Genomic DNA, 27850 nt, shown 5'->3' with positions numbered 1-27850 from the left:
AAAAAAGCAAAATAAAATATGCTGAAGGCAATGACGTTTCTTTGTGCACAATATTAAAAAACTAAAATAAGGGAATGGAAAAAAAAAATTAACCAAACCAACAAGGACAATCAATGATGACTTTCACTACAAGTGTTATGCAGAAACAGACAAGAAGTTTAATGTTTCTGAAAGCCTACAGTAATCAATGTCCACACTGCAGCCTTTAGCTCCTGGTTTCTCAGGCTGTAGATGAGGGGGTTCAGGGCTGGAGGAACCACTGAGTACACAACTGATAGGGCCAGATCTAGAGTTGGGGAGGAGATGGAGGGGGGCTTCAGGTGAGCAAATATAATAGTGCTGAGAAACAGGGAGACCACAGCTAGGTGAGGGAGGCAGGTGGAAAAGGCTTTGTGCTGTCCCTACTTAGAGGAGATCCTCAGCACAGCCCTGAAGATCTGCACATAGGAGAAAACAATGAACGCAAAACAACCAAATCCTAAAAAGGAACTAACAGCATTAAGCCCAAGTTCCCTGAGGTAGGATTTGGAGCAGGAGAGTTTCAGGATCTGGGGAACCTAACAGAAGAACTGGCCAAGGCCATTGCCATGGCACAGGGGCAGGGAAAATATATTGGCTGTGTGCAGCAGAGCATTGAGAAAGCCACTGCCCCAGGCAGCTGCTGCCATGTGGGCACAAGCTCTGCTGCCCAGGAAGGTCCCGTAGTGCAGGGGTTTGCAGATGGACACGTAGCGGTTGTAGCACATGATGGTCAGGAGAGAAAACTCTACTGAAATGAAAAAGGCAAAGAAAAACACCTGTGCAGCACATCCAGCATAGGAGATTTTCGTGATGTCCCAGAGGCAATTGTGCATGGCTTTGGGGACAGTGGTACAGATGCAGCCCAGGTCAGTGAGGGGCAGGTTGAGCAGGAAGAAGAACATGGGGGTGTGCAGGTGGTGGCCGCAGGCTACGGCGCTGATGATGAGGCCGTTGGCCAGGAGGGCAGCCAGGGAGATGCCCAGGAATAGGCAGAAGTGCAGGAGCTGCAGCTGCCGCGTGTCTGCCCAGTGCCAGCAGGAGGAAGTGGCGGATGGAGTTGCTGTTGGACATTTCTTCAATATGGTCATGGTGGACTGTTGAAAGAAGGCATTAAAAGGCTATAATAGTTTTCCTTGAGTCAATCCTGTGCAATTATATTAGGAATCCTCTTAAAAAACTTCTCTTCCTGTGGGGGAACTTAACTAAGAGCTTCTTTTTTTTTTTTTTTTAGTTCAGTTTTGTTCTGCTGAGTAGCTTTCTCATCTTCGTCATTGCTCTCAATCTAAGCTGTGGGGATCCCAGTGGGAAAATAGAGCTTCCAGTGGTGCAGAGAAGTCAGACCTGTTGGTCCTACACAGCTGCCCTGTGCTCAGTACACATCCCTCTTATTCAGGGTGATCACAATTTCAACGTGCTTGAAAAATAAAGTGTAGTTTTTGAAGGCCCAGATTCAAAATCAGTCTGCCTAAACTCTTCTCTCCTTTCCTGTGCTGCTGAACAGGGAAGTATATCCAGTGCTGGTCGGGCTCTCCGCTGCCTGGAGTTCTGCCTACTGGGAGCTGTTTCTCTCTCTCCAAGCCTTGTCCCTGGCAGTTCTCCCAGAGCCCAGCCCAGCCCTGGGGGCTCAGCTCAGCTCTGCCCTGCACACCCCTCCCAGCACAGACCACTGCCCAGGGGCATCTCCCTGCCAGCAGGGCCTTAAGGGCAGCTCAGACAAACACAAATGCTGCAAGCCAAGATGCTGCTGCTGCTGTCTGTAGGCAAAGTAGGGTGAGGAGGCACTTTGTGAGGGAGATGCGAGACAGATCTGCTGATGCCCAGTTGGACAGTGCAGGAGTCTCAGTGACAGACACACCAGACAGCCCCTTTCCCTTCCCTTGAAGAGAAAGCTGAGAGCAGCCCTGGCCATGCAGCACCATCTCCACAGCAGGAAAAATCTGCCTTGTTGGGGGTGGCTGCTTCCTCCTCCAACTTCTTCCACAGTGCACGGGGAGTTGCCAGGCAGGCTGAGAGCTGCCCCTTGTAGGTGCACATGCCTTGAGCTGGCCAAGAGCCCTGAGGGCTGCAGGAGCTGCTCTGCATGATAGCCCTGGGAAGCCCTGGCTGCAGCCCCAGCTTCAGCCCAAGGAGCCATCATGCCCTGTCCCTCTAACCGTGCCCAGGACCCAGTCTGTGAGTTTTTCTGGCTCCAGCAGATCCCTCCAGGATCACAGAGGACATTCCTCTTCACCCACAGACTCACCATGTCCGGATCTGTGAATGTGTTTCCCCAAGTGAAGTCTCAGCTCAATGTCTGCCCATTCCTGATTGCCTTCATCCTGTCTGTGCCCGGCTCCTGTCCGCTCAGTGCCTGCAGGCAGTGCCCTCAGCCCTGCTGGACTTGGACAGGAGCTGCTCCTGAGGAGAAATGTCTTTTTGTATCTTTTCCTGGTTGACAGTATTTCCCTCTGTGCCAGAAGACGCAACACTAGGACTTTAATGACCCTCTAAGGAGTCTGTTTTTTAAAATTTGATTCAGTCCCTGAGAGAGTGTTTTCAAAAAAACTTCTCAAGAACTTGAAATTAAATTGATACTCCAAAGTTTCTTGAAGTTTTAATGGGTCTCACTGAGGGACCGGACTGAGAACATGTCCCAGGGTTCCAGTTAGAGCAGAACAATGAAGGCAGTGATGAGAGTTAGGAACAAGGAAAATTAAGGTGTCTCTGATGCTGAGCACACCTGGATGTGTTTCAGGAATGCAAAGAGTCAGAGACTGGGCCCCAGCCCCTGGCAAGGCATATACTGTCCCTCCCTCATTGCTCAGAGCTCTTCTTGGGCCACTGGGCTCTGAGCATGTGCAATGCCAAGGGCAAAACCATGGGGTGGCCCCTGCCAGGCTGCTGAGCAGGGACAAGGAGGCAATGAGGCCCCAGCACAGCAAGGCTCACTGATCCCCTGCTGGCCTCAGGCTCAAGGCCAGCAGCCATGGCCCAAGTGCTGCAGCAGTTGGCTCTGGCAGGGCCTTTCAGCTGCTGCCCATCCCTGTGCCCTCTTCAGCCCAGGCTGTCCTACGGTGTCCATGCCCTGCGCCTGTGTCCCTGCAGGCTGTCATCATCATCTGGCTGTCCCACCTCGCTGACCCCTTCCTTTGCTGACAGCTCTGCGTCCTGCCTGCCTCTGCCTGGCCACACAATGCCTTGGACTGCTCCAGGCTCCTTCTGGGTGACGTGTTACACCACAGCCTTTCCCTGAAACAGAAATTCCTTTCTCCCTTTGTCCAGTCTGGACTTCATCAGCTCCTCTTTTCATTAATTCTTTCTTTTGTCTTAATTCTTTCTTTTTCTGGCTATTCTCTATTACCTCAAAAGGATCCATCATCCCTGAAACTGCCGTTCAAGCACTCCACAGTCTCTCCTCTGCTGTCCTCAGTCTTCACTCCACTGAGCGTAGAGCTTATTTGTCCTTATATCATGATCATGTGCTTGAGGCTTCCAAACACCACACTGGGAGATCTCTGGACACTCTATAACGTGTTGGCACGTGGAAACATTCTGCTCATAGTCTAAGATCATCACCAGGGCACATGGCGACCACACCTATCTGTCCTGGCAGCTTTTGGCTGGTAGCCATCTTTGGATATACTCAATTTGGGAGGCTAAATCCCAGTTTTGGCCACAGATTTTGAATGAGAAGCCTGGATCTGTTCCATAGGAAGAAAAGAGCTGAGACCTTATGTTTCAGGGGGAGATGAGAGGTGAACACCAGATCAAGGCCTGCCAGACTTGACAATACTGGCAGATTTTTTCTGGGAGCAATCCCTTGATGTGAGGCTCGAACCTCCAGTTCTCTAAGGTACCCGGTGTGGACCTCTTAGTCTCCTGCTTCCTCAGGTTATCTTAAACAAGCAAAGCAGCTCATAGTTAAAATGGTTATTTATTACAAAGCAGATCTTATTAGAAAGCACATCAGTCTCTACAGGCACTCAGACAAGCAATGGCAAAGCAGTGACAAAGCAATGGCAAATGCAGTAGCAATAAGCCAACGGCTAAAGGCCCTGGCAAAAGCCAATGGCTAAAAGCACCAACTTTTCCCAAATCATAGTCTTATATAGGATTTTTCTAACAAGCTAAGACACAATCTCCACCACTCCTTAACCTATTATAATTCTAGATTCTTGGCACGCCAGGTTACGTATAATACTACACATACACCTTATCATGTTCTATGTGAAAAATGTAAGCAATGTTCTTACTGTAGCTTTATTATGACTAAATCCTGTCTACAAGTGTGGGCTTGGAGCCTCATGCTGAAGATATCAGTATGTTTCAACCTTCACTAGAACTCGCTCTGCTACTCTGGCATTGGAAACCTTTCACTTAATAAAAGCATTTAAATTCACCCTTAAACTTCCTAACTTAGTTCTACTTCAATGTCTAATTTATGTGTGAGTGGCTTAATATACTTCAATCCATCCAAAGGCTTTAATTCAATCCCTGCACTCTGATTTCTCTCTGAAGAATTCAGAGAGACCCCTGACTCACTAATTCCAACAAGTGTCTCACAGTGATTGTGTGCTACTTCCCAATTACAGCATCTCAGGAGCTCCAGAGCACATCTGGGGCACCTAGTTCTCCTTCTATAAGATATACAATACCATCACTTTTTGAACCCTTGACAGTGGAGAAGGACCCAAAATTGGATGCCACCCTGGTTCCCAATGAAAAATCTGCCCACACAAAAAGCAAGGAGTTACCCCTATTAGTCCTCACTGTTGTGGATTTCTGAGATTATCCTCAACTGGGGGTAATTCCCAGTCAAAAGCCAAATATTACTTGTTCTACTCTAATACAATGCACCTAAGAAAACCCTCTCCTTTCTCCTTTTCATCTGTTTGACAATAGTCCAGTCTCCTCCTTTAGCTAAAAATTCACCTGGTTGGAGCCCAAACCATCTAGAGAGCTCTTCCCTGAACACTCGGGCACTTGCGGCTCATGCCTGAGCCTTGCTGGCCATTTTAACAATTTATTAAGAACAAACAAATGGCTTGTTTCATGCAAAAAGTTTCCAATTCCTTGCAACTATAATTTTTAGCACAAGATGGCAGAGTTGTATCACAAATGAACGGACTATTAACTTGTTGCAAATACAACTTTTGACACAAGACAGTAGTGTTGCCTGAAAAATAAAAGATAGCCATCAGACTTGTAGGAAAATCTCATCTAGCACTCTTCACAGACACACATCCAATCACAACCACAAAAACAGTTTGCCAAAATAGCAGCAATAAACAAGGATTTGCCCAAACTCACCCCCGTAATTGCTAACAGTGTCTTTCACGGCACGAGCAATCCTTCCACTGGCAGTTTAAACACCAAGATTCACTCAAGCCCACCCCCAGAACTTGCTAGCGGTGCCATCTATGGCACAGCAGAATCCCTTCACCGGTAACTTAAACAGTTCTTTCTGCTTGCAAGTGGTACCTTTCACCCGACATTGCACATTGAGCATCTTCTATGTCTTACCAATTAGCCCTCTCACCCTGGGGTAATTTTAAAATGATAAACACACCAATATGTCCTTGGCCAGCAGACTAGTCTGTCTCCCACACTGAAGCAGGTGGGAGTGGAGGTCTCTTGTCCAAGAGGGACTCGGGTTGGTGCACCTGGAGTTGCAACACTAGCGTCTGTTCCTGCTGGAAGAGAAGGTCCTGCGCGGCCACCAAAATTATTCATGAAAGGCAAGGACAAAATACGTTTCAACCAGTTTAATCAAAAGAATATGTTCATTTCAGAGCTGGGCAGATATGCGGGATTGTTCCCAAAGGCTTTTAGCCCTCTATTTATTCACAAAAGTCATGCATATTCTAAGATGCCTATACATATTTATTACCTGTCACTGCCCATTCCCCGCTCGGTATTAAAATTAGTTGCATACTCATTGTGGTTGCATAGTGTTCCCTTGGTATTGGGTCAGTGGTCTTTTAAATCAGTCAGAGGGTTTCAGGGAAGGAAGTAAGGACCGTCTGGCTCTAAACATTTTACCTCTGCCCTGTTACTATGACTACCTGACGTGTTAATCCCCTCATTCTGGTCTTTATTAGTTTTAGTGTCAAAATTTATGATGTATGGGTCTCCCCTGCCTGGCTCTAAGTATTTTCTAATGTAGATCAGTTTTTGCTTAAATGCTTCATCTCTAGGAAGGATCACCACCTCTAACACCAAGAAGAAAAGAAGGGTAATCGTAGTAGGTGACTCTCTTATGAGGGGAAATGAGGGCCCCATATATCGACCGGACCCATCCCACAGGGAAGTCTGCTGCCTCCCTGGGGCCTGGGTACAAAATACCACTGAGACACTTCCTGGGCTGATTCAGGTCTCCGATTATTACCCACTGCTGATACTCCAGACTGGCAGTGATGAGATTGAAAAGAGGAGTGTCAAAGGGATTGAAAGGGAGTTTAGGGCACTGGGTCAAGTAGTTGATAGGACAGGTGCACAGGTAGTGTTCTGCTCAGTCCCTTTAGTGGCAGAAAAAAATGATGAAAGAAATGGGAGGACTCACATCATTAACAAGTGGCTCAAGGGTTGGTGTCATCGGCAAAATTTCAGATTCTATGATCATGGGGCAACTTTTACTGCACTTGCTCGGCTAGAACTGGATGGGATACATTTCTCTGTTAAGGGCAGAAGGTTTTTAGCTCATGAACTGGCAGACCTTGTTGAGAGGGCTTTAAACTCGGTCTGAAGTGGGAAGGGGATGCATCTGGCCTGTCTGGAAGCAGGCCCAAGGACAGTAATACTGTGTTAGGAGAGAAATCAGTGGCCCAGCTGAGGTGCATGTATACCAAAGCACGCAGCATGGGTAACAAACAGGAAGAGCTGGAGGCCGTGGTGCAACAGCAGAGCTATGATGTAGTCGCCATCACAGAAACATGGTGGGATGACTCACATAGTTGGAGCACCACACTGGATGGCTACAAACTCTTCAGAAGAGACAGAAAAGGGAGAAGAGGTGGAGGGGTGGCCCTTTATTTTAGGGAGGTTTTGGATGTCATAGGTATTGAAACTAATGGTGGTGAAGTTGAGTCCCTATGAGTAAGAATTAAGGGAAGGCAAACAAGGCTGACATCCTACTGGCATTCTGCTATCGTCCACACAACCAGGATGAAGAGCATTCCAGTACTTTATTATTCTTTCAGTGAAAATTTTTTTCCTAACAACCAACCTATACCTTCCCTGACGTAGCTTGAGACTGTGTCCTCTGGTTGAGTCAGCTGCTGCCCGGTGGAAGAGACTGACCCCACCTGTGTACAGCCTCGCTTCAGAAAGTTGTAGAGAGCTATAAGGTCACCTCCAAGCTTCCTCTTCTCCAGGCTAAACAACCCCTCACATCTTTGGATATGTTTAAAGAAAGGCTGGACATAGCACTTGGTGCTATAGTCTAGACTCTGAGTTGTGGTGTTAGGACATAGGTTGGACTCGGTGATCTTAGAGGTCTCTTCCAACCTCATTATTCTGGGATTCTGTGATTCCATATGTGTGTTTTGGCTGATTCTGAATGTTAAACAATCAATCTTTATCAACTTCTAATCTCTACACTAAGATATATACCTTTATGGGTTATATTCCTAACCTCTAGCTTCTAATCTTCTAAGATATCCCATAACTTGCTTCCTCAAACACGCAATGGTTTCAGCTGAAACAGAATACTATGGTTCAGTGGAATCCCACTTTGGCCATGGTCGCCTGGTCAAGACGAATGGTTTTTTCCACAGGAAAGAAAAATGAGAAGTCCAAATGCTTAGTATGAAGATGAGAGGTGGCCACCCTTGGGTTAAGCCAGCCTGAGCTTTCTTTCCTGACACCTTTCACTTGGGGGAAATCCTTGGACATAGGGATTTTTGCAGGTGGAATCTCAATTTTGCTTGTGGGTGCCTGGAATGGAAGAAGAGTTCTTTTCATTTGGAAGGAAAGCACAGAGCCTCAGTGTTTCCAAAGGCAGACAAGAGCCAGCCCTTAGAAAGCCAAGGCCAGCCAGACTTGTCAGTCATGGAAAATTTAATCTAGGAGCTATTTCAGATATAGGCAGTTCTGGAGGTGGATTCCCAATTTTGGCCATGGGCACCAGTAGGACAAGGACAGTTCTTTTCCACAGGAAAGAAAGCCCAGAGCCCCTGTGTTTCAGTTGCAGATGAGAAGCGACCTTCAAGTTGCTAAGGTCAGCCAGACCTGTCAGATGGCTCCCAGGAGCCCCAGCCAGCCAGACTTGCTCCCTGTTCCCTTGGTTGCATGAGACCCCACAGTGTCACAATGTTCTTGATTCCATGAGCCCCTGTATTGTCACAATATTCTCCTTGTCACAATATTCTCCTTGCTTCTGTGGTGTCACAAAGGCCTCTCGCTCAGTGGTTCTTCTGAAAATGGTTCTCCTCTCCTTGGTTCTGCAGACCTCACAGCTTCATCACTGACTTTTGGTTCCATACAGGTCCTGAGTATCACAACGGTCCTCTTGATTCCATGAGGCACCAGAGTGTCACAATGGTCTCTTTGGTTCCATGAGGTTCCGCAGTGTCACCATGGTTGCTATCAGAGGCTGGATGAGATCCATGTCCCAGACACCTCGGGATGAGCTGTCAGTCAGTCACACAGTGGGCTGGTGCTGACCCAGGCTCTCATTGCCCGAGCAATCATAAGTCCCACCTGGGGCAATCCCACAAACGCCCAGGGGCTGAAAAAAACCCAGAGCAGGTGCTCAGCCCATGGACCGTACCCTGCCTTCTCCTGGGGTCTGTGTCTTACCCACAGTATAACTCTAGGAGTTTGAAGCCATGTGTGTGTATTTCTATAGAGGTTCTCTCTTTCTGTCTCTCTCTCTGTCCTCTCCTAGTGACCTTTCTATGGAACAGTTTTGGGTATCTCAACCACTGTAGTGTTTAAAGGTTTCTAAGGTAGAATGGGTTAAGGCAATAAAGTTCCTGCTATGATAAGTGTTTTATGTTTAATTGGATATTGTATTAAATCCTTTTCAAGCATTCCTTGATTTTCTGTACTTTGCCAGTAGAATTTCTGTCATTTTGACCTCTTGAGAATATTGCGTAGGGATTCTCCTGTGCTCCAAACTCGAGTAAGGGAACCTTTGGTCACCCCCAGCATTTCAGTGTTCTGGGGTGTTACAGCCCCGCAAGACTTCAATGGCCTCTTGTTTCTATGAGGCCCCACAGTGCGACAGTGGCCCTTGGTTCCATGAGCATCTGGAGTGTCACACAGGTTGCTGCCATTTTTCCTTCCTGCCCCTCGCATCCTACTGCCCCAGGAATAGCCCCAAGCCACCCGTGAGGGACAGGCCCTGCTGGGCCAGGCCTGGGCTCAGCCCTTGGCCTTTCTGCTACCTCCAACCAGCCCAGGCCTTGCTCAGCATTGCAGTTCCTGCTCACAGCCTTTGGCTCCTGCAATCCTGGCCTCAAGGATCTGATCTCACCAGTCCCTGGGGAGCCTTTGGCAGTCTCTGCCCTCAGTGGGGCCTTGGCGTTTTGCTTCTGACTCCTTGGGCAACTTCTTCAAACTTCTCCCAGTGCCTGAGGGTCCTGGGCTCATCCCCAAATCCACTGTGGGGCTGATTAAAATGCAGAAAGGCTTCAGGAGTTCTGTGTCTTCCTTCAAAGGTCTTCAAGCCTTCAGGGCTTGTGCAGCTGCTTGAAGTTTGGAGTTCTGTTAAGGAGAAAGATTTCTAAGTGCACCCTGTCATGGTCCGCCCAACTCGAGCGGGAGTCGTGATTGGTTCTTTTATGGATCTCAGAGTGCAAAAGACCCAGCAGGGGACAAAACCAGTTTACTTTTACGGAAATGCACTTTATTTAGTGCCAACCAAAATGCGATAGTGGGACAGAGAGAGACAGAGAGAGAGAGAGAAAAAGGGGCGTCGGGATTATAGCTACCAAGACGGACAGATGAATCCTTGTGGAGCCAGCCAATAGATGTCTGTTGCCGTCTGGGGAGATCTCGGGGGTCTCCTCTGAGAAAGTCACTTTTATAGCTCTTTCCCATAGCAAGTGGCTTCTGGCCAAAAGGTGGGAAGATTTATGAACTATTGTATGTGGAGCTCGTTACCCTGAGGAACAGGAGGAAAGAGGATGCTTCAAGGCACACCAAACCATCTTTGTTGTTATGAACACACGCAGGGTAGCCCAAACTGACCAGTCCATTGTTCTTCCATCTGTGGGAGCTTTGTTGAGTAAGGGCCCCGTGACTAGTCATCACGAGAAACCAGTCCTGGTAGGCATCACCTGCGGAACAGTCACTTGGCATTCCTCCCATCCCTGGCCAGCACAGGCCTCAGGCGAGGGTTGTTGGGCAGGAACAGACTAGAGGCTCGGACAGACTCTCACAGGTGGGGACAAAGAAAAGCCAGGTCTTGGTGCCCTGGGACACAGCAGTGTCTGTGCCATCAAGGGCTCTGAGGAGACAACTTGTTCTGAGGCACTGGGGCCTCCTGGCACAGCCCCAGCAAGGCTAGGCACTGTCACCCCTTGTCCTGCCCTCGGCAACCCCCCACATCCCAGTGGCCTCAGGGATCTGCTGGGTCCAGTCCCTGGGGAGCCTTGGTCAGGAATGGCCCTGGGGGATCCTTCATGCTCCCAAGGACTGCAGGTTTTTTAGAGGACTTTGGGTTTTGATTTGCCTTGGAGTATCTAAGATCTTTGTGCAATCATGGCCTCATGGCCTCCAATTATTTGCTTTAATTAGTCCCTTGAGAGCCTTTCTCAGTAACAACACTCCGTGGGGCTCATTAATGCTTTAAAGTACTTCAGTTTTTTTAAGGTACTTGGAATTTCTTTTGTGGCACCAACTCTTTTAGTAGTTTAAGCAGTCATAGCCCCAATTGTCTGCTTTAACGAGTCCCTTGAAAATTTTGTATTGATACTCAGTAGGGCTCATTAATACTTTTAGATACTCAAGGTTTTAAAATACTTTGGATTTTCCTTACCTCTCTGACTCTCTGAAAGGTTTTTGGGCAATCCTGACCTCCAATTCTCTCCTCCAAGGAGTCCATGTGGAGCCTATGTTGGGGATGGACCTCAGTGGGATCCATTAATGCATTGAGACACTTTGGATTTTTTTCTGACTTGCACTTCTGGAAAGGAGATATTTGGCATGGACCCTGGTGGTTCTTGTAGCCTGCAAAGGCAGGTACAGACCCACAGAAGACTGAGCTTCAGAAGAGGCATGCTTTTGAAGAGGATTGTGGAGGAGATTTCTGTCCCTTTGCCAAGAAAAGCCGAGTTCCAGACGCGAGTCAGAGAGGATGTATCCCGGGAAGCCTCGCTCCTTTGCACTGCTGGTTGGTTTCAGGAACCTCCAAATCGATTTTGGACTAATTGCTTTTTGGTTAAGATGGTTCAGAATCAGACACGTCATAGGATTCCCACCTAGCCATGAGCAGGGGGAGGGAAGTTTATGGCTGCCTTGCTATCAGCAGGCGGAGAAAGCAATTAAAAGTCCCTCAGGGACTGGGGAAGTATTCTCACCTAACCATGAGCTGGGGGGGGGAAGTTTATTACTGCCTTGCCAGCAGCAAGTTGTTCAGGAAAGGCCTTGCCATCAGCAAGGTCAGGGAAAAATTAAGTTAGAAATATTTCCAAGTGAGTTACAGAACTTAGATTTTTCCTATTTCACCCCTTCAGAAACCCTGACCCCAGAAGGCGGGAGGGCGCTACAGATGACTCCCCAGGCCATGGGAGAGAGAGGGAGGGGGAACGGGAACGCGAAAAAGGCAGGGGGAAAAGTGCGGGCTCGGTGCGTTTAGCCCCAGGGATGTCTGGGCAGAGACAAGCTGCGGTGTGACCAGGATGCAGAAAGGCAGGACCGTGTGGGCGGCTCTCAGCCCAAAGAGGGAGTGAGCGGCAGCCTTCACACTGACCGGGAAAAAAGCAAGGAAAAAGTGCGGGTTCGGTGCATTTAGCTGCAGGGATGTCCAGAAAGAGGCAACCTGCAGCAGTGGCCGAGACGCAGAGAAGTGTGAAAAGGCACAGACAGATCTGTCTCCAGCTGTCAGGAGTGCTGGGGGAGGAGATGAATGCCCTGTTTAAGGGAAATCCGAGATATCCACATTAGAACTGGCAGATTCTAATGGGGAGAGAAATTTATGCTTTATAAAGTCAAAGGAGAAAAAATTAACAACTTTTAAGCAATTGTAGGCAGCTGCCCAGACAGAGCCAGACAGAGAAAACCCGAGGGCAGCAGCGTGAAGTCACTAGCCCGGGCTCACTGAGAGGGCGGGGCACAGCCCCCCTGCTCTCAGAGAGGCTTCGGCAGCACCCCCGATGCTCTCCCTGTGCCTGCACAAATCCAGTGCAGCAGACGGGAGGAGGAATGGGGGGTGGAGAGATGCCAAGAACTGCTTTTTATCTATATTGTGAAGAACAAACAGAGCAAGGGAACAGGATAAGAGAGTCAGTTTTATTTTCAGTTCTTGTATGTTAAACTAAAGGTGTGTGTTTTCCATTGTTGTTAAAAAAGAAAAAAAAAAATCTGAAACTTTAAGAATGGTGAAAGTATTTTAATCGTATTAGGTATTTTAATACTTGAAGGTATAATAAGGTATTTTGTATTTTATTTGAATATATATCATCTATATTTAGTGATTTGTTATTGCTCAGATATGAGTGGACATTTATCTAAATATCAACATTGAGTTTTAATTTTCCTATAGTTAATTGTTTTAGAGAAGCCAGTTTATAAGTATTTGCAATACTGTCAATATAAATCAATAGATTTTGAGTTGGATTTTAAAATTTAAGTTTAGTTTCTGCATTTAATGTTAAAAAAATTGTAATGAGATTGTATGAATTCTACACCACAGAACAATTTTGTTTTCTGTTTCATTGTTTAATCTGAAATCTTTCAACATTTTAAGTAAGTTTTGGAAAGCCTCCAAACATGTTCTTGAATCAAATGTATGAAGATAATCAGCGAAGTTGTGAACTAAATAGTTTTTTGTTTTCGTTTTATTAATTCTCTCTTCTATTTTGGCATGTGTTTTGTGACCTGACACTGTGCTATCTTATGGTTTTGAATATTTTGCAGAATTCGAGAAAATTATTTGAGCTTCATTCTCAGAACAAATTTCTAGTGCTATCGTTTTCCTGAGTAGCTATCACAGAAGCACTGCAGTGTCTTGCCATGTTCAAAGTATCTTACGCTAAAGATGAATTTTAGAGTGTTGGGGGTTGAGTGTTTTTCTATTACTGCGTCAATTGAAAAGATTTTTCCCATTATCATGCCAATGGAGCTGGTCGGGTTACACCCAGGGTCTCTGATGAGTCCAGAAAAAAGGTGTCAATTGCCTTGGCTCCCGGAGGGGCCTCTGAGGTTTCCGGGAGGGGACTTGTTTTTCCGGCGAGCTCAGAGGGGGACGCCCAGGATCTTCAGCTCACGCGGCCCGAGCACAGGAGAGCCAGACCCTCTGTGATCACCTGCCCTGCATCTGCCCCGTTCCAGCCTCCTGCCTCTGCGGACACACACGGTGAGCGAGGAGCCGCCGCTCCAGCCCGTTCCCACCCGAGACCGGCGTGGCCGCTGCCGCCCCTCCCCTCCCCCCTCGCCTCTGTTCCCATCTGCCCTTGGCAGATCCGGACTGGGACTAAGCACAGAGACAACGTGCTTGCATCTAAAGGGACTGACACCGAGTTATCTATTCCGTTCTGTTAGCAATTTTAACAACTGCTATTGTTTTCTGCTTGTACACTTAGATATATTAGTAAAAGAGCTGTTATTCCCACCCCCTTATCTCTGCCTCAGATTCCTTGATTCAAACAATTATAATACTTGGAGGGGGAGTGGAACCAAAGTCTCTATTCCAAAGGGAAACTTCTGCCCTTACTGGCAGACACCTGTCCTTTCAAACCAGGACAGATTTTGGCGCCCAACGTGGGGCTCAAGGGCACTGAGTTGAGAGTTAAGACAGGAATAACAGCTCTCTTAAGCGGCAATATCTTGTCTGGTTTACTCTGGTTTGTGTTCCATGTGGTCACAGCCATCTCCCTCCCATTTGCAAGCCCTTATTTAAATTTGGGCCCCCTCACCAAAGTTACTGTAACTATTATCCGATTCGTTTTGTGGTTTGATTATGTCAGGAATTCATGGGTTTTTAATTTTTTCTGGGAAGCGGTTTCATGGATCCGGAGCTATCGTACTCTAACTGCGTGTTTCTAGGGCTATTTCAGTAATGGTACTCACTGTGAGGTAACGAGTGCAAGGGAAATTTTCTCCCAACCCATCACCCAGTTTTTTGAGGCTACCCCACTGGTTCTCAAGGATTTCAGATCTCTTTTAATTGCCACTGTTATTATACAGTGGCTGGTGTTGCTGATAGTCCAGTTTTACTTAGCAATCAGAAACAAGGGAATATTGGCTTGGACAACAACTCTGATACCTGCCGCAGGGACTAGGGATGCTGCCCCAGAACCTGCCTCTGCCCCAGGGACTAGGGATGCTGCCCCAGAGCCTGCCCCTGAGACTAGGGATGTTACCCCAGAACCTGCCTCTGCCCCAGGGACTAGGGATGCTGCCCCAGAGACTAACCTTGCCCCACAGCCCACCTCAGAAATGAGCCACCCAGAGTGGGTGGGGGGTCTAGTGAAGGATATAGGTCCAATGTTGAAGGAGCAAAGCCAGATGTTGAAGGAGCATAGCCAGATGTTTAACGAGCACAGCCAGATGATGAAGGAGCATTTTTCTTTAGCTGGTGAGAAACCCTCCCCCTGCCCTAAAAAGGGAGAGTCAGATGGTCTGCAATGGAACCCGTAGATGTTGTATCTGTCCAGGTTCCAGCTGGATCACAGGAACAGCCACAGCCAGCAGCAGTTGCTCCTGTGGAAACTAGGAAATCTAAGACTAAAACGAGACACCTAGATAATGGGGATCAGCAAGGAGGGTCCTCACAACCAGCAAGGGAGCCAGAGGTTGAGATTGTCACCGAGTACCTCTCATACAGTAGTCTCCGTAACCTGCGTAAAGACATTGCTCGGTGGGACCATGAGCCTTTTACAACTTGGTTACTCCGGGTCTGGGACCTTACGGGAACAGGTGTACAACCGGATGGAACTGAGGCCAGGAATTTGGGATCCTTGGCCCAGGATTCAGGTGTGGACCAGATATTCGTAAGGGAGCAAGGCCTCCTTTCCCTCTGGGACCGGCTTTTAATGAGTGTGAAAGAGAAGTTTGCCCACAGAGAGAGAATGCAGGAGCACCACAGTAGGATGCGCTGGCAGACCCTTGAGGAAGGGATCCAGCAGCTGAGAGAAACAGCAGTATTAGAGGTACTCTTTGGGAGGGATGGACAGCATGACAATGACCCTGACAAGGTCAAGTGCACAGGGCAGATGTTATGGAATCTGTCAACCTTGGGTCCATCTCAATATACCACCTACATAGCAATGATTAATGCCGATAACAGTCCAGAGACAGTGTGTTCTGTTGCCAACAAACTCAGAAATTTCGAGAGCATGATGAATGGCCCAATGCAGGCTAATGTCTCTGCCGTGGCCAGGGACCTCCAACAGATCGAAGATAGGATGAGGGATATGAGGGAGGAGATGATGGAGAGAATTGAGGAAGTGAGGAAGATCAGCGTAGCACCAGTACGAGTCACAGGCCCCCAAGTCAGAGCTTCACGTCCCCCAGCTAAGGAGAGAGGGTACACCTCACGAGCTGACCTGTGGTTTTTCCTGCGAGACCATGGGGTAGACATGGGAAAATGGGATGGGAAACCCACTTCTGTCCTGGCAGCACGGGTGCGTCAGCTCAGAGAGGGAAATGCTAACCGAGGTAACCGCACTAAAATGAAGGTAGCCTCAACCTCCCACAAGCAAGGTGCAGGGTATTACAGCAAAAAGGATGTTCTGTCAGATCCCCTGGAAGGAACCTCCACTATGTATGCCCAGGAAAGAAATAATAACCAGGACTAAGGGGTCCTGCCTCTAGCCAGGGAGAGGCATGGGATGACAGGATTTATTGGATAGTGTGGGTGCGATGGCCTGGCACATCAAAGCCACAGAAACATAAAGTGCTAGTTGATACTGGTTCACAATGCACCCTGATACCATCAGAACATGTGGGGAAGGTACCTGTTTCCATTGTTGGGGTGACGGGGGGATCAAAGGAATTCACTTTGCTGGAAGCTGAAATTAGCCTGACAGGGAAGGGGTGGCAGAAACATCCAATTGTAACTGGCCCAGGGGCACCGTGCATTCTAGGCATAGACTTCCTCAGGAACGGCTGCTACAAAGATCCAAAGGGGTTCAGGTGGGCTTTTGGAATAGCTACTGTAGAGACAGAGAGCATTAAGCAATTGAACACCTTGCCTGGACTGTCAGAAAACCCCTCTGCAGTAGGACTCCTGAAAGTGACAGAGCAACAGGTGCCAATTGCCACCAGGACAGTGCACCGCCGGCAGTACCGGACAAATCGAGATGCTGTGATCCCTATCCACAAGATGATCCGTGATCTCGAGAGCCAAGGGGTGGTCAGCAAGAGCCACTCACCCTTCAACAGTCCTATCTGGCCTGTGTAGAAATCTGATGGATAATGGAGACTGACTGTGGACTATCGGGCATTGAATGAAGTGACTCCACCGCTAAGCGCTGCCATGCCGGACATGCTGGAACTCCAGTACGAGCTGGAGTCCAAGGCAGCAAGGTGGTATGCCACCATTGACATTGCAAATGCATTCTTCTCCATTCCTTTGGCAGCAGAGTGCAGGCCTCAGTTTGCTTTCACCTGAAGAGGCGTGCAGTACACCTGGAACCGACTGCCCCAGGGGTGGAAGCACAGCCCCACCATCTGCCACGGACTGATCCAGGCTGCACTGGAGAAGGGTGAGGCTGCAGAACATTTGCATTACATTGATGACATCACTGTGTGGGGGAACATAGCAATGAAGGTATTTGAGAAATGAGAGAAGATCATCCAGATTTTGCTGGGAGCCGCTTTCACCATTAAAAAGAGCAAAGTCAAAGGACCTGCCCGAGAGATCCAGTTCCTGGGAGTGAAGTGGCAGGATGGACGGCGCCAGATCCCCACTGAGGTCATCAATAAGATCACTGCAATGTCTCCACCAACAAGCAAGAAGGAGACACAAGCTTTTCTAGGTGCTATCGGCTTTTGGAGAATGCACGTCCCTGAGTACAGCCAGATTGTGAGCCCTCTCTACCTGGTCACTCGCAAGAAGAACGATTTCCATTGGGGCCCTGAACAACAGCAAGCCTTTGCCCAGATAAAACAGGAAATTGCTCATGCAGTGGCTCTTGGCCCAGTCAGGACAGGACCAGAGGTAAAGAATGTGCTTTACTCTGCAGCTGGGAACCATGGTCTGTCCTGGAGCCTTTGGAAGAAGGTGTCTGGTGAGACCAGAGGCCGACCCCTGGGATTCTGGAGCAGAAGCTACAAAGGATCTGAAGCCAACTACACTCCCACAGAGAAGGAAATCTTGGCTGCCTATGAAGGAGTTCAAGCTGCCTCAGAGGTGATTGGCACAGAAGCACAGCTTCTCCTGGCACCCCGACTGCCAGTGCTAGGGTGCATGTTCAAAGGAAAGGTTCCCTCTACTCACCACGCCACCGATGCCACATGGAACAAGTGGATTGCCCTCATCACGCAGAGCGCCCGTATTGGTTATCCGAATCGCCCTGGGATTTTGGAGATAATTACAAACTGGCCAAAAGGTGAAGATTTTGGTCTTGCTGAAGAAGAGGAGCAGAAGCAAATGACCTGGGCTGAAGAAGCTTTACCGTACAACCAGCTGCCAGCAGATCAAACACGCTACGCCCTTTTCACCGACGGTTCCTGCTGCATTGTGGGGATGAACCAGAAGTGGAAAGCTGCCATACGGAGCCCCACACGACAGGTTGCACAAGCTACCGAAGGAGAAGGTGGATCGAGTCAACTTGCTGAACTCAAAGCTGTTCAGCTGGCCTTGGACATTGCTGAGAGAGAGAAATGGCCAAAGCTCTACCTTTACACTGATTCGTGGATGGTAGCCAATGCTCTGTGGGGTTGGCTGGAAAGGTGGAAAAAGGCTGAATGACAACGTAGTGGAAAACCAATCTGGGCTGCTGATGAGTGGAAAGACATTGCTACTCGGGTAGAGAAGCTCCCCGTGAAAGTCCGTCATGTGGATGCCCATGTCCCCAAGAGGCAGGCTAATGAAAAACATAGGCACAACGAGCAGGTAGATCAGGCTGCACAGATAGAGGTCTCAAAGATAGACTTAGATTGGGAACACAAGGGAGAACTGTTCCTGGCTCGATGGGCCCACGATGCCTCAGGCCATCAGGGCAGAGACGCCACCTATAAGTGGGCACGAGACTGAGGGGTGGATCTAACCATGGACAGCATCTCTCAGGTTATTCATGACTGTAACACGTGCGCTACCATCAAACAGGCCAAGCGGGTAAAGCCCCTCTGGTGTGGGGGACGATGGTCCAAATATAAGTATGAAGAGGCCTGGCAGATTGACTATATCACACTGCCTCAGACCCGCCAAGGCAAGCGCTACGTGCTGACCATGGTAGAAGCCACCACCGGATGGTTGGAGACCTACCCTGTGCCCCACGTCACTGCCCGGAACACCATCCTGGGCCTGGAAAAGTAAGTCCTCTGGAGGCATGGTACCCCTGAGAGAATTGAGTCAGACAATGGGACTGATTTCAAAAATAGCCTTATAAACACCTGGGCTAAAGAACATGGCATCGAGTGGGTGTACCATATTCCCTACCATGCACCAGCGGCTGGGAAAGTCGAACGGTGCAATGGTCTGCTTAAAACCACCTTATAAGCACTTGGTGGGGGGACTTTCAAGAACTGGGAGATCAATCTACCAAAGGCCACATGGTTAGTGAATACAAGAGGTTCCACTAACCGAACAGGCCCTGCCAAATCAGAGCCCTTGGGAGCACCAGATGGAGATAAGTTTCCAGTGGTACACCTGAGAGGCATGTTAGCGAAAAACTGTCTGGGTGAACTCTGCATCCAGCAAAGACAATCCTGTTCGTGGGTTGGTTTTCGCTCAAGGACCAGGTTGCACTTGTTGGGTGATGCAAAAGGTTGGAGAGACCCGATGCATACCCCAAGGGGACCTTGTTCTAGGGTGAACTATCTATGATACTGTGCCTGTAACTACATGTATGTATATAATTTAAAGGTTTCAATATGATGTAGCATGTTGACATGGAAAAAATTCGGGGTGGATAATGTTGGGGGTTGAGTGTTTTTTCTATTACTGTGTCAATTGAAAGAATTTTTCCCATTATCATGCCAATGGAGCTGGCCGGGCTACACCCAGGGTCTCTGATGAGTCCAGACAAAAGGTGTCAATTGCCTTGGCTCCCGGAGGGGCCTCTGAGGTTTCCGGGAGGGGACTCGTTTTTCCGGCGAGCCCAGAGGACGACGCCCAAGATCTTCAGCCCACGCAGCCGGAGCACAGCAGAGCCAGACCCTCTGCGATCACCTGCCCTGCATCTGCCCCGTTCCAGCCTCCTGCCTCTGCGGACACAGCTGATCACCCGTACACAAACGGTGAGCGAGGAGCCGCCGCTCCAGCCCGTTCCTGCCCGAGACTGGTGTGGCCGCTGCCCCCCCCCACCCCCTCCTGCGCCCTCCACCTGCCTTCCGCAGATCCAGACTGTGGACTAAGCACAGAGACAGCGTGCTTGCATCTAAATGGACTGACACCGAGTTCTCTATTCTGTTCTGTTACCAATTTTAACAACTGCTGTTGTTTTCTGCTTGTACAGTTAGATATATTAGTAAAAGAGCTGTTATTCCCACCCCCTTATCTCTGCCTCAGAGTCCTTGATTCAAGCAATTATAATACTTGGGCGGAGTGGAACCAAAGTCTCTGATTCAAAGGGAAACTTCTGCCCTTACTGGCAGACACCTGTCCTTTCAAACCAGGACATAGAGAAAATGAGTTGCTAGAGGAGTTTGATTTCTTTTTGAAATTTTTAATTGTAGCTTTGTTGTTAAGAGTTGTGGGTTTTTTTCTTTAATAAGAGGATGTCATGGAGTTCTCTTCCAATTAGAGTTTAGGCTCTGGCCAAGCCTTGATTTTAACTGAAAGAGAAATTTTATAAACCCAGGTGTTTTCTTCATCAAAATAATATTCCAGTCGTTTGAATTGGCAATTTGACTTATCAATATAACAGCTGAACCTGACTTTGAAGTGAATTTGGTGTTCATTTTCCAGGGATGACCATCTAAATCCTCATTGAATAAAGGTTTGTAAGCTGTCTGCAGATCCTGAGGTGATGATACAGTGTTTTAAAATTGATGATTATCTAATCTTGTAAATGTATGTCTGTTGTTTAAATCATTGTTAATTATTGCATTGTGTTTACTTGCAGAAGATTGTAAAGTTTGGGTTTGTTTTTTTGTTAGATAATAGTTGAAATAATAGTAGAAGGGAAAATTCTCCAGTTTTGATCAAAAATTTAGAGACAACAGCAAAGGAGCAAGTGCAGCTCCTGCACTTCTGCCTCTTCCTGGGCATCTCCCTGGCTGCCCTCCTGGCCAACGGACTCATCATCAGTGCTGTAGCCTGCGGCCACCACCTGCACACCCCCATGTTCTTCTTCCTGCTCAACCTGGCCCTCACTGACCTGGACTCCATCTGCACCACTGTCTCCAAAGCCATGCACAATTCCCTCTGGGACACCAGGACCATCTCCTATGCAGAATGTGCTGCACAGGTGTTTATGCTTGCCTTTTTAATCTCAGTCGAGTATTTCCTCCTGACCATCATGTGCTATGACCGCTACGTGTCCATCTGCAAACCCCTGCACTATGGTACCCTCCTGGGCAGCAGAGCTTGTGCCCAAATGGCAGCAGCTGCCTGGGGCAGTAACTTTCTCAATGCTGTGCTGCACACGGCCAATACATTTTCCCTGCCCCTGTGCCAGGGCAATGCCCTGGGCCAGTTCTTCTGTGAAATCCCACGCATCCTCAAGCTCTCCTGCTCCAAATCCTACATCAGGGAACTTGGGGTTTCTGTTTTCCCTGCTTCCTTAGCACTTGGTTGTTTTGTGTTCATTGTTTTCTCCTATGTGCAGATCTTCAGGGTTGTGCTGAGGATCCCCTCTGAGCAGGGACGGCACAAAGCCTTTTCCACCTGCCTCCCTCACCTGGCTGTGCTGTCCCTGTTCCTCCGCACAGGCACATTTGCCTACCTGAAGCCCCCCTCTATATCCTCCACATCCTTGGATCTGGCCCTGTCAGTTCTGTACTCGGTGGTGCCTCCAGCCCTTAACCCCCTCATCTACAGCCTGAGGAACCAGGAGTTAAAGGCAGCAGTATGGACACTGATAACTGGTGCATTTCACAAACATTGAAATCCTTCCTCAAATCACTTGTAAGAAAAGCTTCTTGTTGGTTTGGTTGCACGGGATTTTTTTCCTGTGTTTTTGTTTTTCAATTTTGTTCACAAATTAAGGCCATAGTTTGTGCCATGAATTGTTTTGGTTCTCTCCACCTTTGCTGATGCCACAGACTGTGTCAATGAGGATGTGTGCTCTCTGTGGCTTTAAGTGCAATGAAAACATCTCTGGTTTTCACTGGAGATCTCCTACTTGTTCCTTTCTCTGGAACTGCACCAACAATGTCTGTTTGCAGAGCTGGAGACAGGTCAGTGCTGGCACACCAGCTCTGCTGCTGCTGGCCACACCATTCCTGATCCAGGCTGGGTGCCAGTGGCCCAAGTGGATACACTGCTGGCTCATGTCCAGCCTGCTGTCCATCAGGGTACCCAGGTCCATTTCTGCCTGGCTGCTCTCCAGCCACCCTGTCCCCAGTCTGGAGCACTGCAGGGGTTGTTGTGGAAAAAGTGGAGGACCCACTACTTGGCCTATTTAAACCTCACCTTGTTGGATTTGGGCCCTGGATCAAAATTTTCCAGGTCCCTCTGCAGATCACTCCTATCCTCCAGCAGATCCACACTCACAATTAACTTTGTCATTTCCAAATTTGCTGATGGTGCACTGAACGCCTCATCCAGATCATCAGTGCAGGTATTGGAATCTACACTGATGGTAAATGATTAGGAACAGCTTGGGCAGCTCATCCAGCAGCTCCCTCATTCCCCTAGTTTGGATCCCATTTGGTCTCAGAGACACCTGTGAGCATCTAAGGGGCTCAGCAGGTCCCCAGCTGCTTTCTCCTGGATCACAGGGGTCTGTTATGCTCCCTGTGCCCATCTAACAACTTAGGAGAACACTTGTCTGGAAGACAACCTGTCTTATTGATGAAAACTGAGGCAAAGAATGGGTTAAGTACCTCAGCCTTTTCCTCGTTTATGGTAACAATATCCTTATCAATAAACATTGGAGGTTCTCCTTGTCCCTCCTTTTGCCATTAATGTAGTGCTCAAAAATTTTTTGTTATCCTTCACCGATGCAGCCAGGTAAAGTCCTAATAGGGCTTTCACCTCTCTAGTTTTCTATGTGAATGGCGTAACAAAATCAATACACATTTCCTGAGTTGTCTGTCACTCTGTCCAAAGGTGATGCATCCTCTTTTTAGCCCTCAGTTCAAGGAAAAAGACCCATGAGGTCGCAGGGCAGTCATTTTCCTACCTTGCTCACTTTTTGGCACAGAGGGACTGGCTGCTCCTTCTCATTTCTTTCTTGAAGTGTGTCCATCCTTCCTGGAATCCTTCATTTTTAAAAAGCTGTTTCCCTTAAAAAAAAATCAATACCTGATTTGGTACTCCTCAAGTCTGGTGAAGAACTTTAGTAGATGCGCATCCTTCTTTCACAGAATATTGAAAAACTCAAAAATTTCATGGTCAATATATCCCAAACAGCCTCTCGCCACCACATCTCCCACCAGCCCTCCTCTGTTTGTGAACAGCAGAAGACAGAGCTTTCCTGGGGTTTGGGAAGAAAAGGAAACATCCCCAAAGGGCAGCCTGGAAGGTTCAGCCTGGAGGTGAGGAAAGAGCAAAGTCCCTGCCAGGGCAGAATGTTGGTGGCTGAGGTGTCCCAGCATGAGGCTGGGCCATGCCATGGCTCTGTGTGCCAGGAGCCAGCAGCACTGGGTGCAGGGAGCCCAGGGAGGGCACAGCAATGCTGGGCTGAGAAATGCTGGGGGCACAGAGAGATGGGCGTGTGCATCCAGCCAGGGCAGAGGAGCAGCACGCACAGGGGCACAGGCTGCAGGAGAGATGGCCAAGGGCTGGGCAGGGCTGGCAGGGCCACAGGCACCCAGGCCTTATTGCCCTGGGCTGGGCAGCGCCTCTGGAGTCCCACAGGAGGAACTTTCCTTGCAGGGGCTGCACTTTGCTGCTGCCTCGGCCTTCCCTGAGCAGGCTGGCAGGGCTTGTAGGGTGATGCCATTTGTCCTTGCTGCCCCTCCCATCCCACTGCCCCAGGAACAGCCCTGAGCCACCTGTGAGGGACAGGCCTTTCTGGGCCAGGCCTGGGCTCAGCCCTTGGCTTTTTTGCTGCCTCCAATCGGCCCAGTCCTTGTTCAGCATTGCAGTTCCTGCTCACAGCCTTTGGCTTCTGCAATCCTGCCCTCAAGGATCTGTTCTCACCGGTCCCTGTAGAGCTTTTGGCAGTCCCTGCCCTCAGTGGGCCCAGGGGTGCTTCAAGGGCCTGACTCCTTGAGCAGCTTCTTCAAACTTCTCTCAGTGCCTGAGGCTCCTGGACTCAGACCCAAATCCACCGTGGGGATAATTGAAAAGCAGAAACATCTCAGGAGCTCTTTGTGTTCCTTCCATTGTCATCAAGTTTCCAGGGCTCGTGCAGCTGCTTGGAGTCAGATTGGAGTTCTGTTAGGGAGGAAGATTTGAAAATACACCTCATGAGTTTATTTTCATCAAGGGAATGTTTTCTTTAATTTCAGTTCAGAGAGAAACTTATAGAAGCATTTCCCAAGTGATCTTGATTCTGAATGTCTCCTTGACAGGTCTGGGCACATTGAAGAAAGAGCCTCTTGCAGCGTGACCCTGTTTGGACAACCTGCTCCTCACCCCCAACCTCAGCATATCATGGTATCTCACACCTAGGACTAACAATTAAAAATATTTTAAAAATTTATAATTTTTTCTTTATAATACAAGTGTTATTAAATATTAAAATTAAAATTATGATTTTTCTTATTTGTGGTATTACTCTTCCATATTTTAAAAATCTAATATTTATATTTATAAAAAAACCCCGATACATTATTAGCAAGCAAAAAAATTATTGGTCATTAGATCTAAGTAACACAAATCCCTTAATTAATTAAATAAGCTCTCTTGGTTATTGATTTCTGCCTCTGTAATATAATTTGTAATATTTGTAGCCATTTTGTCATCTTTATTAGCAACTTTTTAACACACAGCATAAAGGTAGGCACTTTGGGGTCCAGGGAGACATTTCTGGGGCAGATTTGGGGCAGTTTTGGCTCTGGGGAAAGAATTTGGAAGGAAGTTGAAGAACGGGAGGACACTTGAGGTTATCAAGTGAGATCTAGAAGAGAACTGAGAGATCCTGAAGGGAAGGTCTGGGCTTCAGAGCGGCACTTGGGTGTCCAGGGGGGCACTTGGGGATAAGGGACAGGAATCTGGGGCATTGCAGGGTCTGGGCAGGAACTTGGGGGGCTCTAACGGGACTCTATGTGCTGTGAGGGATGATGGGATTTGTAGGCATGGGTATAATATGGATAATGGGGCCATGGAGCATCATGGGAGTTGAAGGCGCAGCTCCAATGTCTCTCAGTGGGGCGTGGGGCATGATGGAAGAAAAAGTCACGGCTGGAATGGTGTTTTACTGAAACTGCGCAGCATGATGGGAGCTGTAGTGCAATGGAAGTGATTCTCTCCGAGAGTTTGGGGTCCGGGAGGGCACTTGGGGGACACTTTTGCCTCTGAGCAGCAAATTCAGGTTCTCAGGGGGCAACATATAAAGTTTGGGAGCAGTTGGGGGGAGCTTGAGGAGCTCGAACTGGGCTCTTTAGTGCGTGGAGCACGACAGGAATTTTAGGTGCATGACTGGGTTATGAGGTGCTCTGAGCTCGCGGGAGATGGCAGGAGATGAATTGCCAGAAGTGGCTGTAACGGGCATCTGTGGGGCTGGGAGCATTCAGGGGATCTGGGGATGTTTTTGGGGGGTCCAAATTGGAAGATGAGGTGGCACTTAGGGATCCTTAGGGGTCTGGGGGACACTTCTGGGACATATGGGGGGATTCTGGGGTTCTGTGGAGTGCAGGGCATGATGGGCACTGAAGTCCCGGATTCAATGGGGCTCTATGGGGCCACAGGGCATGACAGGAGTTGGAGGCAGAAAGGAAAGATGGCGCCAGCTCCAGGCTTCAGCCCCGAAGCACCGATCCCCGGCACTGAACCTCCTTGGTGGCACCTTGGGCTGGCACACACGTGAGGAGTGTGTCTGTTTGCACTGGGGAAAATTAGAAGTTTTAGATTGCATCAAAAATAACAAAAATGAAACACCCCTCTGCCTGATGAGCCTACTTTTTGAAGCAAAGGAGGTCCCAGGTGATGGAGGACAGACAGGATGTGGTTGGGGAATGTGGAGCAAGTATGTCCACACTGGGTCAGACCTCAAGGCACAGCATCTCTGAGCAGGCCAGACCTCCTGAGGAGAGAGCCTGGATCAATATCAATCACAGAATGCTGCAGTCACCCCTGCTTTAAAGAGAACTGCAATAAAATACACACTTCCAAAAAAGAATGTGCATTTTTTGAAGCTCTTTGAAATATTTCTCCATAACTGGAGTCGGAAAACTTCCTAATGAACTGCAGCAGGCCAGAGAGAAATCATGGCAGCTCCATGGTTTGTTAGGAAACCTCTCAAGAATTCAGGCATAATCAAACTCCAAAGTTTCTGATCCCACTCATGGGTCCCACTGAGGGACACAACTGAGTAAGTGCCTGCCCGAGCAGGGTTTCGGCTGCCCTAGTCTGCCTCAGCCAAGGTGGGGCTGCCTTCTCTTCTTTCCTCAGTTTCTCCATTCCTTTACCCAGAAGTGGTGCTGACCCCAGCGCTGGACCTCATGACCGGACCCCTCCCATCAGCATTTCCAGCTGCTTTGCCGCCCCCACCCTGTGCTGACAGCTGTGATGGCTTTGCCCTCACTTTAAAGGGGGGAGCAGCAGGGACTGGTTTCATTTCTCTAGTGGCCATGGGAGGAGGGAGTGCTGGGGCAAAGAGGGAAGAGCTGAAAACTTGCAATGATAATACCCAAATGAGAGGGGCTCAGGCTTTTCCTGTGCCTGTGCCTGATGCTGTTCCTATTGTAGGACAGCGAGATTGGAAAAAGAGAAAGAAAAAATCTAACCAATCCAGTTATTGTGAATCACCTTTGCCTCATTTCAGGCTTCAGATGAGACATGCCTAGGTCTTTGCTACTGACCATTAAGGTGTCTGCCCTGACCTGCACCAGGGTCAGAGTGTGAACACAGCTCAGCTTTCACATGCTGACCAGCTCACCAAGCACCAACCAGATGAAAACACCAACCAGATGATCCCTCTTCAAGCAGAGAATGGACATTCATCTGTTCGTGTTTGAACTGTTGATATAGTTTTCATTGTTGTATTAGAATAACTACTTAGTGGTGGATTTTTCACTGTTTGATAAGTTTGGTGAATGGTGGTGGGTTTGTTATTATATTAGAATTAAGTTTTAGAAGTGAGTTTGTTAAAAGCACCAGGTATGAAGAGTTCCCTAGGCATTTCAGGTATCCACAAATCCCCTGAGGAGTGGTGTTTCTTCTCCTTTGCAAAGGGCCCTGTGGAGGCTTACAAACACTTCTCTTTCTTTCCATTTATAAAAAATAAAAGGGGGAATTGTGGACACTGCTGAAGGCCTAGGCACATTTTAGCTAGGCTTTCTTCTCAAATTCTTAGTATTTTTCTCAGGCCATGGAACTTTCTCAGCCTCTAGCCAGGATTTTTCCCAGGCTAGAGATTTCTTCTTCCTTGTAAACACAAGAGAAAGAATCATAACAGAGATAAACACCTGCAAGGTCCCTGAGAAAATCAGGGAGGAGAGGTGTCTCTTTCTCTGATCAATGACTTGTCTGTTTTTTGTTTTGCACAAAGTACCTTATTTGAGGCAATGGTTTCTTTCAATAAATTGCTCTGTCTTGCTCTTTTCTGCACCAAGCAAGAGAGTGTCTTGTTGCTGTTTTTTCGCCTCTCCGTATCTTTCTCCATGGCAACAGGTGTTGAGCCCTGGAAACTCAGGGCCTGAGAGGACATTGCACAGACCTTTCCAGAAGTCCAAGTCAGAAGAAAATCCAAAGTGTCTCAATGCATTAATGGGTCCCACTGAGGTCCTTCCCCTACATAGGCTCCACATGGACTCCTTGGAGGAGAGAATTGGAGGCCAGGATTGCCCAAAAAAAGGTTTCAGTGAGTCAGAGAGGCAAGGAAAATCCAAAGTACTTTTAAAACCTTGAGTATCTCAAAGTATGAATGAGCCCTACTGAGTGTCAATAAAAAATACTCAAGGGACTCGTTAAAGCAGACAATTGGGGCCATGATTGCTTAAACTACTAAAAGAGCTAGTGCCACAAAAGAAATTCTAAGTACCTTAAAAAAACTGAAGTACCTTAAAGCATTAATGAGACCCACTGAGTGTTGTTACTGAGAAAAGCTCTCAAGGGACTAATTAAAGCAGAAAATTGGAGGCCATGATTGCACAAAGATCTTAGATACTCCAAGGCAAAAGCAAATCCCAAAGTCCTCTAAAAAACCTGCAGTCCTTGGGAGCATGAAGGAGCCCCCAGTGTCGTTCCTGACCAAGGCTCCCCAGGGACTGGTCCCAGCAGATCCCTGAGGCCACTGGGATG

At 48.2% G+C, this 27850-nt stretch overlaps 1 protein-coding gene and 1 pseudogene across 2 annotated transcripts in view; one reads left to right on the top strand and one right to left on the bottom strand.

The window, feature by feature from the left end:
* LOC306816824 (olfactory receptor 14J1-like) overlaps positions 1-21383 on the top strand; it is a gene marked incomplete at its 3' end in the record, with an annotated part of 81357 nt that extends 59974 nt beyond the window's left edge. The window contains exon 2 of the mRNA XM_079333277.1: positions 20814-21383. Coding sequence (XP_079189403.1) covers positions 20814-21383 — 570 coding nt within the window. The remainder of the gene's footprint in view (positions 1-20813) is intronic.
* On the bottom strand, positions 159-1092 carry LOC306816825 (olfactory receptor 14J1-like; annotated as a pseudogene). The gene has a single exon. The product of its transcript is annotated as an olfactory receptor 14J1-like (transcript).
* Positions 21384-27850: the final 6467 nt, after the last annotated feature.

The sequence above is a fragment of the Erithacus rubecula genome (genome assembly GCF_903797595.1).
Source record: "Erithacus rubecula genome assembly, contig: scaffold_90_arrow_ctg1, whole genome shotgun sequence".
Classification (NCBI taxonomy): domain Eukaryota; kingdom Metazoa; phylum Chordata; class Aves; order Passeriformes; family Muscicapidae; genus Erithacus; species Erithacus rubecula.
This window is presented reverse-complemented; position numbering and strand designations above follow the sequence as displayed.